General features: G+C 54.4%; 1 protein-coding gene across 2 annotated transcripts in view; it reads left to right on the top strand.

Moving 5' to 3' along the window:
* Nucleotides 1-16,964, top strand: part of NID2 (nidogen 2) — a 71,601-nt gene that overhangs the window by 52,012 nt on the left and 2,625 nt on the right. For both annotated transcript variants that reach the window (XR_009245645.1, XM_058666431.1), the window contains exons 12-17: nt 8,189-8,308; nt 9,075-9,308; nt 13,001-13,222; nt 14,039-14,208; nt 15,353-15,482; nt 15,761-15,932. Coding sequence is in view for 1 of the 2 variants with exons in the window: in XM_058666431.1 (XP_058522414.1) it covers nt 8,189-8,308; nt 9,075-9,308; nt 13,001-13,222; nt 14,039-14,208; nt 15,353-15,482; nt 15,761-15,932 (1,048 nt within the window). In the remaining variant the exon portion in view is untranslated. The remainder of the gene's footprint in view (nt 1-8,188; nt 8,309-9,074; nt 9,309-13,000; nt 13,223-14,038; nt 14,209-15,352; nt 15,483-15,760; nt 15,933-16,964) is intronic.

Below are 16,964 nucleotides of genomic sequence, written 5' to 3'. Positions count from 1 at the left end.
GCATCTTGATTGCGAGGTTCAATACTTTCCTCTTGAATAGATTTTTTAAAAAGATGTATTTTTACTGGAAAGGCAGGCTTACAAAGAAAAGGAGAGACAGAGAGAAAGATCTGTCTATTGGTTCACTCCCCAAGTGGCTGCAACATTTGGGTGCTGAGCCAATCCGAAACCAGGAGCCAGGAGCTGCTTCTAGGTTTCCCACATGTGTGCAGGGTCCCCCGGCTTTGGGCCATCCTCAACTGCTTTCCCAGGCCAAAGGCAGGGAGCTGGATGGGAAGTGGAGCTGTCAGGATATGAACTGGCGCCCATATGGGATCCCAGCGCTTGCAGGGCGAGGATCTGCTAATTGAGCCATCGCTGTGGACCCATAGATATTTTGGATGGTAAGTTATTGCAGAATAGAAATCCTCAGGTGGGATCTTGGTGATTTGTTATTTGGCCCAGTACTGTGGTTCATTGTACTTACGACTTGGTACTCCAGAACCTGGGACTTTACACGTCTTTAATAAAGACTGCAGCTCCACATAGAGCTCAGACCAGAGCGAGGTGCTTTGTGATTCACAGGTGCTTACCCCCACTTGTCTCCGTAATGGATATATTCTTTCAAAAAATATTTACTTGAGGGCCTGGCGTGGTGGCCTAGAGGCTTAAATCCTCATCATGAATGCGCCAGGATCCCATATGGGCACCGGTTCTGTTCCCAGCAGCTCCACTTCCCATCCAGCTCCCTGCTTGTGGCCTGGGAAAGCAGTTGAGGATGGCCTAATGCCTTGGGACCCTGCACCCACTCAGGAGACCTGGAAGAAGCTCCTGGCTCCTGGCTTCAGATTGGCATAGCACCGGCTGTTGCAGTCACTTGGAGTGTGAATCTTCAGATGGAAGATCTTCCTCTCTATCCCTCCTCCTCCTCTGTACATCTGACTTTCCAATAAAAATAAAATAAATCTCAAAAAAAGACTTATTAACAAAACAAAACAAAACCCAAAAAGTATTTACTTGAAAGGTAAAGCTACAGGGAAAGAGAGAGATTGAAAGAGAGGCAGAGATACATCTTCCACCTTCTGGTCATTCCCAAAAATGGTTGATGTGCTTAAGGCTGGGCCAGGCTGAAGCCAGGAGCTTCATCTGGGTCTCCCAGATGAGTACAGGGACCTGAGTTCTTTGGCTATCTTGAGCTGCTTTCCCAGGCTCATTAGCAGGGAGCTGGATTAGAAGTGGAGCAGCAGGGACCCAAACTGGTGCTCATAGGGGATGCTAGCATTGTGTGCAGTGACTTAACCCCCTGCACTGCTGCTCTCCTCACAGGGGGCGGGCGCCCTCTGCAGCTGTGTGGGAGCCCTGGTAAGCAGTGTGGATTCACGCTTTTTCCACTCTCCTTCGACTTACTAGTTAGCTTGATTTTATCCACTACCAAGAAATGAGACTGCATAGAGGAAAAAGCATTTTTATAGAATTCCATGTTAAATATCTGGCTGCCCAGGTTAGCAGGCACGGTCTTTTTAAGGTGTTAAATTCTTTAGTTCTTTGGTTTAAAATGAGGCATTTGGAAAGACTCACAATCCAGATAAGGATCGGTCATGAGAACGTTTGTTTCAGGTGGCTGCATCTTCTAGTGTCATTTTCCTTTCCTTGTGTTTGTCCTGCGGGACTTTGGTTACCGTTTGGGGGTCACATTGGGACCCCCAGCTGGCTGCCTTTCCGTGGTGGAGGTCTTAGGGTTTGGCCATTCTTTGCTGGGTGACCGTCTTTCTGCTTGCTGTCATTTTTAGTTGTCTCTGTTTTATCTCTGGTTCTTGACTTTCAGCGTTCTTTCTAAAACCCCAAAACTTAAAAAAAATATGTCAGATCCCATACGTTGCTTCTCAGTGAATTAATTCTCTGTGGCTGCATAGTAAATAGTACAGTAGCCTGAAACAAAACCCACTAAGCACCCACCGGGACAGGTGCCTGGACATGGCGGAGCAGGGTCCCCCGCTTCAGAGTCTCTCACTGGGCTGCTGTCAAGGGGTCCAAGATCCCTCCATGGTTCTGACCAGCAAGAAGTTCCTTAAGCACCACTGGACAGCACACCTGTTTCCCTGCTGGCCGTCGCCTGCCTGCAGCAGCTTGCCAACGTGACTGTCACTTTATGGGAAAGTCTGCTAGGTGGAAGTCATACTGTCAGAAACAACATGACCTCAGGATTGCTACTCCAAGGGAGGTGACCAGGGAGGACTATGAATCCCACCAGGCAGGGAATCACTGAGGTCATTACAGGGGCCACTTGCCATGGGTTGTCACTCATGTGGTTGCCTTCGAAGCTCCCCCGTGAGCAAGAGTAAACAGTTACTTCCCGAAACCGTTGCATGAATCAGGCTTGGCTCATGACAGGAGACACCCGTGGGATAAATGTATCGGGTTGTGTGTTCCCGGTGTATAAGATTCACCTTCTTACAGGCAGAGTTAGAGATCAGTCGATTGATCTTCCTTCTGTTGGTTCACTCCCCAAAGAACTGTCACAGCTGGGGCTGGGTCAGTCTAGAACCTAAAGCCTGGAACTCCATCTGGGTCTCCCATGTGGGATCAGGAGCCAAGCACTTGGTCCCACCTCTGCTGCTTTCTCAGGCCATTAGGATTGAAAGAGGATTGGCAGCAAAGCAGCTGAGCCTCAGCCATTACCCATTCGGGATATGGCGTCACCGGTGGAGGCTTAATCCACTGTGCCGAAGTGCCAGGCCCAGTGTGTTCAGAGCTGAACACGTGTGTCTCACCCAGGAGACACACCCATCCAGGAGAAGCCAGGACCCAGGAACTCCATCTGGGTGCTGGATAGAAGCTGTGCTTGGGGAAGGTGTGCATCATTGAGACTCACACGTGCTCACTCCCTTGACCCAACCGTAAGAAGGTTTTGGGTGTGTTAGAAACCGTCTGCACTTGGATTTGGGGTTTCAGTCTGCTCTGAGCCAGCTAGCAGGAAGGCCTTGATTGAAACAAGGTTAAATCTTCCCTCTGCTTCTTTCCGCCTAACCGACTTCAACTCTTGATCTGAATCGGGCATGGAAATCCTCCCTGAGCTTGGCAACTTCTCTGGGAGCAAAAGCAGCATGTCCCGACAGAGAGCCTGTGACCCAGGGCCAGTGTCACTCGGGAGAGCCATAAGAGGCAGTAGTTGTGCGTCACTGCTGCTGGGGCTGTTCTGAGAAACCGCCTTGAAGTTATTTAATCATTGCACAGGCAGCCTAGAGTGTGCTTGCACTAATGAGGGTGGCAACAGTGTCACTGAATGGCATCTTTTTTTTTTTTTTTTTTTTAAGAAGATTGACTGGTCAAATGATTTGAAAGCAGGAGTTACAGAAAGAGAGGGAGAAACAAAGATCTATCCACTGGTTTAGTTCCCAAATGAATGCACTAGCTAGGACTGGGTGAGGCTGAACCCAGGAGCCAGGAACTCCAGTTGTGTCTGCTACATGGTAGTGGGGTCCAAGCCCTCAGCCATCTTCTGCTGCCCTCCCAGGCACATGGGTTGGCAGCGGGATTGGAGGTGGAGCAGTCAGGGCTTGAGCCAGTGCTCACATGGGATGCTGTGGTCGCAAACAGTAGCGTAAGTTGCTGTACCACAATGCTGATCCCAGGTGCCCTAATCTTACAGGACCATTGTGGTACCTGAGTTCTGCATTTGACCGAAACATTATTACACGACACACACCAGATGTGAAAGGTGTGGTAAAGTCAGCATGGTCACAGAAGAGACAAAAATGGAGAGTGGAAAGTCCATTACGTTCACAGAGGAGAGGAAGGGCAGGTAACCATGCCACACAGGGGCCCACGAGGGGCTTGGCCAGGCACACTGGGAGAGAGCCCAGGGCCAGTGACTGGAAGTCTTGTCCTAGGTTCCAAGTGGGCTGGAGGTACATTGGTGCTGGAGAATTGCCGCTGGGCTTAGCAGCAAACAGAAGGGCGCAGGCATCCAGCCAAGTGCTAGACTCCTGGTCTCACTGAGCTTGGGTTGGAGTTCTGGCCCCAAATCCTGAGCCTGCTGCTCACACGCCCCTGGTGGGGCAGCACTGAGCAGTCGTTAGGTCCCTGCCACCCATGGGGCAGTCCTGGATGGAGTTCCTGGTCCTGACTGTGGCCTGACCAAGCCCCAGCTCCAGGAAGCACCGGGGACGTGAATCAGCGGATAGATCGCTCTGCCTGTCTCTCCTGACAACGTTTTTATTGAGAAGCAGATGAGAAGGGCTGGGCTGTGCGGTTGGATGACATCACAGAGTTGCAGCCAGTGTTCCGCACAGGATCGTCAGAAGGATGTTGCAACATGAGAGCAGGAGACCGGATGGGAGGGTTTCCGTGTGTGTATGTATATATTTACTTACTTATTTAGGATTTTTAAAACATGATCCCTTTATTAAACAACCAAAATCACCTGAGTTACATAATGCTGATCTTTTATAACATTGATGTAAAATAGAGCTTAAATAATTAGAATGCCCTGGACAGGACAGAACCTCGGAGTGTTTATTGATTTGTGAATTTTAAATCACTGTATACATGTCATTTATGTACATTTTTGAGCTTAGAGATCTTTAAAAATACGGAGCTCTTCGTGAATTTGCTATTCTAGCACACTACTCACTAATCTGCTCTAGGCCCTCCACGTCTAGTGCATGTGCTGCCGAAGCCTCCAACTTCCCAGGAGGCCAGTCCAAAGTTCATGGAAGGACCTGGTAGCACTGTGGCATGGTGTAATAGGTTTAGCTATCCCATACAGTGCCGGCATCCCATATGTTTGCTGCCTCATGTCCTGGCTGCTCCAATCCTTCTCCCTGCTAATGGCCTGGGAATGCAAAAGATGGCCCAAGCAGGAGACCTGGAAGAAGCTCCTGGCTTTTGCCTGGCCAAGCCATGGCCAATGCAATCACTGGGGGAGTGAGGCAGAAGATAGCAAATGTCTCCCTTTCTTGCTGTAACTCTGCCTTTCAGTACATTTTTTTTTTAAAGTTCATGTAAGATGGAAATATAGGTTGAGTTTATTTTGATATACAATATTTGGGATCCATGACAGTGTTTTCATAGCATGCATTTTCTTTGAACTTTAAGAAAAATTTATTTTACTTGAAATCCAGAGTTATATATAGAGAGGGAGAGACAGAGAGATCTTCGTCTACTGGTTCACTCCCCAAATGGCCACAATAGCTAGAGCTAGACTGGTCTGAAGCCATGAGGCAGGAACTTCTGGATTACCTACCTGGATGCAGGGGCCCAAAAACTGGGCCATCCTCTACTACTTTCTTAGGCTAGATTGGAAGTGGAGCAGCCGGGACTAGAACTGGCACCCACATGGGAGGCCAGCACCACAATGAGAGGATTAGCTTGCTGTGCCACCATGTCAGCCGCATCCATGTGTCGCTGTCCCGCAGCGATGGACTTGGTGCACGGAGCCGATAATAACACGCGTGGACCCCTGACTGATGGTCAAAAGCCGAGGTTTATTAGTAGCATCAGACTTTATACTCTGAGGGTCATATAGGATAAGGGAGGAAGTGCTGAGCTTATCAACAAAACCATTAATGCTTGTTTGGAACTCCTTTTGTCTTGTATATTCCACCAGGTGTTCTCATATACATATGCAGATGATATCCAATAAGGTATACAAAAAGTAGCCATTTGGTTATTCTCCTCCAAATATTATCCAACCAACTGTAGTCCTGTGCTCACTGACCTTTTCGGGTCACAATGTCCTCCTACATCCATGAACTTCAGAAGAACCCTTGGACGTGCGGAGGTTGATGACGGTGTGGGACACCGTGCTGGAACTGAGCCGCCTTTCGAGGGCCGAGTGGGCCCTGCTCACTCTCAAACACCACTACCGTGACCTCCATCTTTTCTCAGGCCCTAAGAAGGCAGTGCCCACCCCAGCTCCACCATCCCAGTGGCTCAGTCCCTGGCCAGGGGCTGGAAGTGCTCCCAAGTCTTCTTTCCCGACACAGGACATGCTGGGCAGTAGGGGAGAGTGCTCCCTGTCCACAGGGCCAGTGAGGCAGGCCTGCGAGCCAGGCGGCCTCAGCCTTGGCCATTTTCTGGGAACTAAGGTTTCTCCCTCATGATGCCCCATGCTGCCTCACAGGTTTGCCCTGTGTGTTGGGTCACTGATGACCATTGCCGTCCGCCCGTGGTGTCAGAATCTGAGACAATGTCACATGTGTTGGGGAGCAGGGTGCGGTGAGGTCTGGACTTTCTGAAGACGGAAATCCCTCAGTTCAGGCTTCAGTCCATGCTTTGGTAGCTTTGGGGAATCCCCTCCCTCTTAATTCAAAAGCAGCCACAGGACACTGCTCCATGGGTTCCAGAAATAGGTCCCGTGTCTCAGGAATTCCTGCTTCCTGTTCCCGCACGGGCTTCCTGCCTTTGGCCAGATCTGCGTTTGTGCAGCCTTGGCCAGCAGCCAGTTCAGCAGCCGCTTCAGGCCCAAGACACTGGGCAGTCATCTGCTTGCCCAGCCGGCCATCTGACATCGAGGCTGAGTAAATCTGAAGGTACTGGTTCTTTTTCTGTACCCCAGAGGCTAACCAGATCACCTGGTTTGGCTCATAGCTAGTCAGCTTCCTTTGGAGAATGAAGGTCAACTGGGAGGCCAACCTCACCCAGGAACAGCCTTCCCGGGTGGCCTTGGCCTCGGCTGTGTTGAGCCTTCAGGGTTCTGGGACTCCAAGGAAGTTGATGTATGAAGATCCTTCAAAAAGTAGAATTCAAGGGTAGTGTACTCATTTGGGGGAGGGTAGTTTTTTTTTTTAACCTTTTTTTCATGATGGGCATGCCCATGAGCATTTTGAAGAATGTGATTGTGTTGAATCCATTCTGCAGTGTAAGCAGAATGCCCATTTGCTCATTGTAGCTTGAGAGAGCAGCCTGCCTCTGGTGGGCACCCCAGGTGTCTGTTGGTGGTTGGCACGAGGAGGTGGCTCGGTGAGGGATGGCCAAATGAGGTCCCAGCGAAGATCCCTAGGAAGAGTCCTGGGTCCTGGGCCACTGCATGAGAAAGCACACCTGCTGAGCCCGGGATCCCCCAGGCTGAGGCCAGCCTCTGCCACTGGCCGGGCTGGATGGAGCCAGGCCGTTCCTGTCAGGGATCACAGCACCCCCTCCCGGATCTCCCTCAGTCACATGGATTATAGAGCAACTCCTGACCGTCACCACGGCTGGCTCTGCTTGCTTTGCTGCTGTCAAGGCCAAGCCCCAGTCAGCTCTCCGCCCTTTCTCTGGGTGCTCATTTTAACCGTCACCTCTGAGGCGTGGGGGTGGGGCAGGTGACCTGCAGTTGCCCCCAAGTGCTGCTTTTTAACAAATACAACAAAAGGAATATAAAGTAGTTTTGCCTTCTTGGGAAACATGAACAGCGGTTCCCATTGCACCAAGTGGAGAAGGTGCGAATGCCTGGTCCTGGCAGCACTCACAGAAACGTGGGGTCAGGACGGCTCCATTCCTGTGCCAAAGCTGCGAATCTGAGCAGAGGTTTTCCTGAGTAGCAGAGGTTTCCAGTAGCCTTCTGCATTGTCATGTACTGGACAGTCCTGGCAGAGTTAGATTTTCCTCATGTGCTGCACCACACTAGTGATGAGAACATTCTAATTTTCCCTCTTGGAAAAGTGGGAAGGACGGAAACTTGGGCGTGCTGTGAGGGATCCAGGGAGCAGGCCTCGGGAGGTGGACCAGTGTGCTACTTGGTCGAGGAAGTACTGGGAACCTCACCTGGCTGTTTTCCATCCGTGCATGAGTGACAGATGACGCCAACACTAAAAGGGAAAATAAACCCACTTGTTTCATGTGGCTTGTCCTCGTGGTGCTGTTGCTGAGCAGCCTGGAGGTGGGTCAGAAGGTGTCCCAGAGACAGCGGCAGGCTCTGTGGTGCAGTCACCTGGTGGATTTCTACACTGAACTTGTGTAGCCCTGTGTGGTCAGTCCTACGTCCCAAATGTGCACCCCGACTCAGCTCTGCTTTAGGCTGCAGCATGTTTCTGCTCCTGCGCAGAGGCCTGACATGGACAGTCTCTGTGGATCTGCGTGTTGAGACCACAAGGGGGCGCAGGTTGCTGGACAAGCCCGTGGTTCTGCATGTCCTGAGGCCATAAGGGGGGCCGGTTGCGTGCTGTGCACGTGTCCCACCTCACGGCCTTGCCCTCTCTCCCACTCACACTGTGCCCGCTCTCTGCAGATGTCGATGAGTGCTCCGAGAGCAGCTGCCACCCCGCAGCAACCTGCCACAACACCCCAGGCTCCTTCTCCTGCCACTGCCGACCTGGGTACCTGGGGGATGGATTCCAGTGCGCTCCCGGTAAGGCTGCGGGTGGGGCAGGTGCAGCCCATCTCCCGGCCCTCCTCAGGACTCTGGCCCCTCCTGATGTATCCGAGGGTTTTCGAGGCTCTCAACTTTTTTCACGGTTACTTTTTGCTGTCTACTTCACTGTGAGTTCACTGGTTGCTCACACTGCGGGCGGCCTGCAGCCCAAGCCATCCCACCCTTCTACCTAGGAGTAGCTCTGGCTCACCACCCAAGTGAGTGCCCTGCTTTGCCTCCGTGAGATGTACATGCAGAATTGAGGGGCACCTTATGAAGCAGGTGCCAGTGCGATGGAGAGCCTGGCCTGCGTGCCCCAGGTGCCTGCCTGGCTGGTGCAGTGCCATGCCATGGCTGCCATTGATCTGGAGCTTCTCCCCGTGAACTCTGGCGCTCGGGGTGGATGTGGATGGGGTGGATGCAGACTGACGTGGCAGCAGGTGCCCTGGGGTGATCCTCATTCCCATCCCTCCCCCAGACGCAGCAGGTCCCTGGGAGCAAAGAGGATACTCACCAACCTCAAGGTCTCCTGTGTGGAGGCTTGTTCAATGAATTTATTTTTAACTGGAGACAGCTTGACATGAGACAAAGCAGCCCACCAGGCCATGGCGTCCAGGCGTCTTGTTTTATTTCTGCCATTGCCTACGTGGTTTTGCCCAGGCCTCCGGCTCAGCCTGGGAGGCCCCAGGAGCCCCCAGGGTTAGCCGGCAGAAGCAGGCCTTTGATCCTTACTTTGTGTCTCCCTCTGCCTGGCTCCTGCAAGACCCCAGCTCTGGGCTGAAACCCTGTGAACTGCAACAGCGCCTTGCCCAGGCCCAGCACGCGCACCCGGGGGCCCGGCTCCACATCCCGCAGTGTAGTGAGCAAGGCGACTTCCTGCCACTGCAGTGCCACGGCAGCACCGGCTTCTGCTGGTGTGTGAACTCCGACGGGCACGAGGTCCCTGGCACCCGGACCCCACCTGGCTCCACCCCGCCGCACTGCGGACCACCTCCAGGTGAGCCCAGCGGGCCCGGCTCGCCCGCAGCTCCAGAACAGGACATGGGGTGGAGGAGCAGCCACCAGGGCTGTGCACGTGAGGCTGGGCCCCGTCCTTGGGCAGCCTGTCGCAGGATGCCTTAGTGAGGTATGCCCACCCATAGGCACGTCATGCTATAGTAACTGGAGATTTGTACAGTGCATACGGGATGTCCTTTATACCTTGGACTTCAGGCGCTCAGACCTTTGTCAAGTGCAAGAGCAGAGGTTGAGACTGAGTGGATCGGGTGGTGGCCCCTGTGTGAGCCCTCAACAAGCCCGGCATCCGCTCAGCACTTTGTGCAGAGGAAAATTGGCTTCCTGTGGAACTGGGTCGCCTAACTGCCATCTGAGTTACAGGAAGCCATGTGAAGGTGTGTTGAGAGGAATAGGAAAAGGAATACACAGGGAGTTTAAAGGTTCATGGAAACCGTTCATTATGAGAATTCCAGACATTTCTGCCTAAGATGCATATGATGAAGAAACTGCATGGCTTTGAGCTTCTGCACACAAGTAATCTTGCCTTTGAATTCCACTTTTCTGTGAATTTTTAATACCCTCACAAGGCTCCCAGGAGTGCATCCAGCTTGTTTTCTCTTGCCTGACATCTCCAGCCCTCCCTGAGGCCAGCGAGCCTGCCCCGGGCAGCCCGTTGCTGCCTCTGGCGCGCGCATAGCCTGAGCTGCACCTGTTGCAGTGGACTGTTATCCTCGGGACCCCCTGCTCTGGTGGGACATGGGTACCGAGTGGGCACGGCCAATGCCAACGGTAGGCTTCTGGGCAGCTTCCTGCTGCTCTCCGAGTTACTCAGCAATGGGTAGAGCTGTGATTATTATTGTATCACGAACGTAAGGACATTTGGGAGCTTGCTAGTCATGGGTCCCCGGTGCTATTGAGAGGACTTCCCTAAATACAGTTAGGCCTTCCCAGATGCCGGGCCAGTTCTGAGAAGTGAATTATCAAGGGGTTCATTTTCATGTCATGTGCAGAGCGCCCGTACACAGCCCTAGAAGGCATAGATCACTCACTCGATGGGGGCCTCTTCATGTAGGCAAGAGACATGGGACAGGAACCAGCATTGTGTTGTAGCAGAGGAAACTGCTGTCTGCAGTGCTGGCGTCCCGTATGGGCACCGTTCCAGTCCAGCTGCTCCACTTCTGATCCAGCTCCCTGCTAATGTGCCTGGCAAAGCAGAATATGGATGAAGTGTTTGGCCCTCGCCATCTGCCTTGGAGACCTGGAAGAAGTTCCTGGCTTTGGCTTGGACCAGTCCCTGCCATTGTGGCCATTTGGGGAGTGAACCAGTGGATGGAAGATCTGTCTCTCTTTCTGCCTTTCAAATAAATATTTATAGAGAGCGAGACCTGGTAGCCATGAGCTCTGTGCGGCTGCTGCCCGTGTGACGGCATGAGGTTCCTACAGCAGATGTCTTAATAAGCAGGAGAGCACTGAAATGGGTGGGGCTCATCCAGCCGCAGGTGTGTGAAGCCTCTGGAATCGTTTGGTGTGGCCCTGCTGGCGCACCTGTGGGTAGGACGCGATTAAACTCAATGAATTTATTGCAGGCTCATTTTTAAGCTAATAATTGTGTGTGACTCATCAGAAATAACCAAAGGGCCCTTGGCAATAAAAAAGGTTCCCTACTCCAGCTCTAATATGATGAAAAGTGTAGTAAATACGTAAAGTAGTTTTTTTTTTTTTAAAAGGCTTACTTATTTGAAGGGCAGAGTTATAGAGAGTGGGGGAGAGAGAGACATCCTTCATCCACTGGTTCACTCCTCGAACAGCTGCAGCTGCCAGAGCTGGACCCTTCTGAAGCCAGAAGGCAGCAGCTTCTTCCAGGTCTCCCACCTGGGTGCAGGAGCCCAGGCCCCTGGGCCATCTTTCCCTGCTTTCCAGGCAAACTAGTAGGGAGCCAGATCAGAACTGGAGCAGCCAGGACATGACCCAGTGCCCATTTGGGATAGCAGCATCGCGGGCCCTATGTTGCAGACATGTTTAGGATGGGGACGTGCAGGGTGGCTGAAAGCCTGCAAAGGGACACATTCTTTGGTACAGACTTGCGTGTGCCCAGACGTCCCTCTTGGCTCTGGTCAGGCCTTGGCTGCCATTCCTGAGTTGCTTCATCTGTGCAGCGACACCAGCCCAGAGCAGGTGAGGGTGCCTGGTCAGTCCCAGGCAGAGGACAGGGCCAAAGCTGGAATGAGAAGTAACGAAGGAGTGGGGAGGGGCCCCTTCCGAGCCACCTGAGGGGACAGCCAGTCCCCAGAGATTGGCACGGTGCCCAATGAGAAGACCCAGCGGGAGCCACAGGTGGGGGATGGCCAAATGGTGGGCTGGAGGCGGGGAGCGGTGAGGAGATCATGACCATGGAGCTGCGAGCTCTCCTGGTCCGTCACACACAGGCAGAGCAGCGGAGGAGGCCTGGCCGGGGCATCTGAGCCGTGGAGATTGGTGGGGCCACTGCTGACTGGAGACTGGCACAGGAGCAGGCTTGAGGGGACAGGTTCTGGGGTCATACCATGGGTTCTGTCATGTACCTGGAGAGCCCGTGGGTGCTCGGCTGAGTGACCGCAGACTGTAAGCTGAGTGGCAGGAACTGAAAAGGAAGAAGCACCATCCTCCTCTTTGAATTCTTTGGATTGTGCTGCCACAGCAATCATTTCGACCCCTACAGCAACATCTTCAGATGGAGTCACCATGGTGGGGACAGCACTTCTGCTGGCAGAAGCCTGGCTGGAGACTACTCTATGGCCAAGACCAGCTGGGCTTGCTGATTTGTTTGTATTTTTTAAGAGATATTTTTTTCTTGAAAGATAGAATTAGATCTTCCATCCGTTGATTCGCTCTCCAAATGTCTTCAACAGCCAGGGTTGAGCATCCTCCACTGCTTCCCCAGGCACATTAACAGGAAGCTGAATCAGAGGTGGAGCATCTGGGACTCCAACTGCTGCCCATAAGGGATACTAACTCTGCAGGTAGAGGCTTAGCTTGCTAAGCCACAATGCTGGCCCCTGAGTGTGGCCGGTCTTTAACATGGCAGTGAGGGAGGGGCAAGAAGGGGAGGACACTGAAAGAGTGGGGCTGTGACGTTGTGACAGGGCGCTAGGGATCTGCAACAAGGGGTCTGCTTTGGCCCTGGAGCAAGATGACAGACTAATGAGAATGGGTTGTCTGAGAGTCTGCACAGCTGCTTCCCACACCTGCATCATCCTTTGCTCACTGCTGGCAAGTTGTCCACAGACACAGATGCCCTGGGCCTGTGGCAAGGCCAGGCTCTGGGTGATGCCCTGCAGGGAGCACAGGCCACTGTGCAGTGGCAGGTCCTGGAACAGCGGGAGAGAGCTGGCTTTAAGGTTAAAGCCACCTGTAGCGCGTGCTCAGGCACGGGGCCAGGCATGCCTGCGGGCCTCTCCTGACCAGAGCCAGCTTGCTGCCCTCCACACTGCACACCGGACCTCTCTGTTTTTCCATGTGGCCTTGATGGACCTTGCCCAAAGTGACAGAACCAGTTTCTGCCATAGAGAACTCCCAGAACCCACCCACTTCCCTGGTGCAGTTCTCAGGGGCCGGCTGAGAACTCGGTGCTGGAGGGAGGGCAGAAGGGCAGAGGTGGGTGGTCATGAGCCACCTGGTCTCCTTGTCGGGTGGCACTCATTCCTGTCTACCCAGGACCAACCCAGAGGCCCCGGACCGTGTGTGAGCGCTGGAAGGAAAGCCTGCTTGAACACTATGGGGGCAGCGCCCGGGATGACCAGTACGTGCCACAGTGCGACGACCTGGGCCACTTCGTGCCCCTGCAGTGTCACGGCAGGAGCGACTTCTGCTGGTGTGTGGACAAAGACGGCAGAGAGGTGGCAGGCACGCGCTCCCAGCCGGGCATCACTCCCGCATGTAAGCACTCGGGCTGCCCTCCCTCCGGGCAGTGGGGAGAGGTTGCCAGGCCTCGTGAATTGCTCAGATGCAGGTGCTGGGGTTTGCCCTTAACTCTTTCTGTAAAGCAGACATCTGGTATTTAGGGCACCGGGGAACACTGAAGGACACACATGTGCCACCCTGGGGTCCCAGGGAAAGCACAGCATTGGCTGATTTTTCTCCCTCAGTGATTTATTGTTATTGTTGTTTGAAAGGTAAAGCTACAACAATCTTCCATCTGCTGGTTCATCCCCAAGTGGCTGCAACAGGCAGAGCCGGGCTTGCCCAAAGTTAGGAGCCAGAAGCTTCAATGGATCCCCCATGTGTGTGCAGGGGCTCAAGGAGTTGGGCCATCTCCCACTGCTTTTCCAGATGCATTTGCAAGGAGCTGGACTGGAAGTGCAGCAGCTGTACTCCAACCAGCCGACAGCGTCAGCAGAGGTTTCATATGCTACACCAGAGTTCTGCCCCGCCCCCCTTTTTTTTTTAGTATTTGTTTGAAAGTCAGAGTTAGGGGGGGAGAGAGACCAAGAAAGATCTCCCATCTGTTGCCTTACTCCCCACATGGCCACAGTGGCCAGGGCTGGGCCAGGTCAAAGCCAGGAGCTTCTTCAGGGACTCCCAGGTGGGTGCAGGGACCCAAGCACTTGGACCTTGTTCTGTTGCTTTCCCAGGCACTTTGGCAGGAAGCTGGTACAAAGTGGAGCAGCTGAGACTCGAACCAGCACCAATAGGAGATGCAGGCGTCGCGGGTGGCAACTTGAGCCCCTCACAGCCCACTGCTTTCCCACACAGGTCTCCCTGGGACGGCGCCTCCCCCGATGTTGCCCATGCCCCGGCCTGATGTCACTGCCCCCCCCGTGGGTGACTTCCTGCTCTATGCCCAGGTGCAGCGCATCGGCCAGGTGCCCCTGCAGGGCACCACGCTTCTGAAGGACAAGGCCAAGACCCTGCTGTCAGTGCACGTAAGGGGGACTTCTCCCGGCCAGGGGGTGGGGCCTGCACCCCACTGACTTGGCCAGGGGACATGACCGCCTCCAAGCCCATGCAGTCATCCTGCTGCACCCTGTCCTTGCTCAGGGCTCAGCGGGTCCCGGAGCGGGAAGGTCAGCCGTGGTGCCAGAGTCGCCTCCTTCATGGGTGGGGATGCCTTACTGGGGAGACCCTTTCTCCTTCCCCATTATGCAAACATGGCCTCTCTAAGGGGAGGGGCGTACCCAATAGTGGGCCCGCTGGCTCGGGAAGCAGCAGCCATGCCCTAGGGACCCTGCTCCTCAGCTGGGAGGGTAGGCAAAGCAGGTCCCAGAAACGGCCAGGGGACCTCAGCTGCACAGGAGCCACACCCTGTGGGGCTGCCACTTCTGGGGGGGTCTCTACTCCATGGCTGCGAGAGCCCTGGGGACTAGGGTTCAGTGTCCATCTTCCCTCATGTCTGGATCCTGACCACAGGTCCTTTTCCATGTGGCTGAAACCCCATGAGCCAATCCACGGAGTGGCCGTGGCCGGTCAGTCTGAATGATAAACCCATGTTCCTTTTGGCATGGGCTTCAGGTCCACATGGACAGTCCATGGCCCTGCAGCCCAGCACTTCCCTGCCCACAGCCACTTAAGGAAAATCCGGGACTGGGACGTTTTTTTCCCGAGAACCCTGGCAGTCCGTGGACACGAGGTCCCCCTTCTCCACCGTCAGCATTTCTTGAGCAACCTCTCTTCAGGGGCCTCAACCAGGGCCCCAGGCCCACAGTGTTTCTCGGGCTGGGCTGCATCCAGCTGAGTCCTGCATGTGGCCTTTGAAAAGGGCTGTCGCCAGTGCGGCAGGGAGGGGAGCTGAACTAGCCGGAAGCTGGGTCCCCAACAAGCTAGCTCCCTTGGTATCCGCTACCGGCCCTTGCTGTGTGCAGAGCACGCTGGGGGCGGGGGCAGTGTGTGCTGACGCAGGTGGCGGGTTTTAGGAAGGCCCTTTCAGAAAGCGTGGACAGCACTGGAAGAGTTCGGGTTTGGTCCAGCTATAGATGGGGCCAGCGTCACCTCAAAGACTGTGCTGCCCGTGGACCCAGTGTTGGAGAAGTGTACAAAGAATGCTGACTTGTGTGGTTTTGGTTTGTGAAGGGCTCCATCATCGTAGGGATTGACTATGACTGCCAGGAAGGCGTGGTGTACTGGACGGACGTCGCAGGGCGGACCATCAGCCGTGCCCGTCTGCAGGCGGGAGCCGAGCCCGAGACCATCATCAGCTCAGGTCAGCTCCCCTCCACAGTCCCACCCTGAGCCCACGTCCATGCCGGGGACTCTAACGGGGCAGGTGCAGTTCTACACACAAACTCTGGACTTGGAGCCCCAGGCTGTGGCCAGGGTTTACCCTGCCTTGCCCAGCCCTGCAGGCGCCCAGCACCCAGAGGCTGGGAGGTCTGTTAGTCTAGAAGAGGAAGAGGGTGGAAAAAGGAACCCAAGGATCTCATCCTGGGACTCGGAGCCCCTCAGGGCACTGTTCCTAACTACACATGTTCTTTGTTGCAGGGCTCCTGAGCCCCGAAGGACTCGCTGTTGACTATGTCCACAGAACCATGTACTGGACGGACAGTGGCCGGGACAGGGTGGAGAGGGCCAACCTGGACGGCTCCGAGCGCAGGAGCCTCTTCGACGTGGACCTGGTGAATCCCCGCGCCATCACCGTGGATCCAGCCGGAGGGTCAGCCGGGCTCCCCGCCTCTCCTTTCCCCTGTAGACCCTGACTTGAAGCCCTCAGATGGGAAGGACTGGGTGGAGCAGGTCCGAGGTCACACACACTTCAGATGTCCTAAGGCCTGAGTAGGCTCCAGGGGCTGCTCCAGGCCAAGCTAGCTGTTGTTGAGAGCAGAGCTTGTATCCTGTTAGAGTGAGCGAGACAAGGGTGTCCACTGACAAGGACGGGCTGCCTCAGGAAGTGAGGTAGGCCTCCTGGCGGCAGGTCTAGAAAGTGGGGTTCAGCCCCAGACAGTGCGGCTTCCTGCTGCTGAATGGTCTGAGCACCCAGAGCTCAGTGCTGGACTTCAGTGGTTTCCCACACTGGGCGAGTATGTCTGTCCGTCCCAGTCACGTCAGCCAGAATACCCTCTAACACCCTGAGCCAGGCCTGAAATGGGACCATGTAACCCAGTCTTCCTCCACGGGCTGGTGGAATAGTTAAGCCTTCTTAAGTATTTCTCACTCTCCATAGATGTCACTCTCGGCAAAGAACTCAGCAGTAGCTTGCACCAAATGCTGAGGTTCTGGGTGCGTTCATTCTGGGCTTCCTGTTTTGAATGGCCTTAAATCAGGTTGGGTAGGAGGAGCCAGGGCCCAGGAGGCACAGGAAGGACACACGGGCCCCACCCCCTCCCCCAGCTGAGCATGCATGGACAAGCCTCCAGCTGTGCTGTGGCTCTCAGTGCTCTGGGCTTCACCTGCCCAGTAGGAAGAGCTGAAGCCTGGGTGACCCCTTCTCTCCCGCTCCTGGTCTCAGCTGCTCGTCCAGTTCATTGGAAGTCTAAGGGCTTTCCTGACTCCTCCTGCTTTAACTGTCAGCCTGTAATCCTTGCCTGCACCACTGGATTCTGTTACGTAAATGTAACAAGGGCTGCTGAGGAGGGACGAGGTACAGCAGGCGGGTCTGTGGAGGGTTTCCACCCAAGATGCAGCGTACAACCTAGGCAGATCCAGGGCAGGGCCGGGATGAGCACGGGTCTGTACACTTACAATAACC

Source organism: Ochotona princeps, chromosome 6 (assembly GCF_030435755.1).
Source record: "Ochotona princeps isolate mOchPri1 chromosome 6, mOchPri1.hap1, whole genome shotgun sequence".
Taxonomy (NCBI): Eukaryota; Metazoa; Chordata; class Mammalia; order Lagomorpha; family Ochotonidae; genus Ochotona; species Ochotona princeps.
Note: the sequence above shows the minus strand (reverse complement) of the source record. Positions and strands in the feature narration are given on the sequence as shown.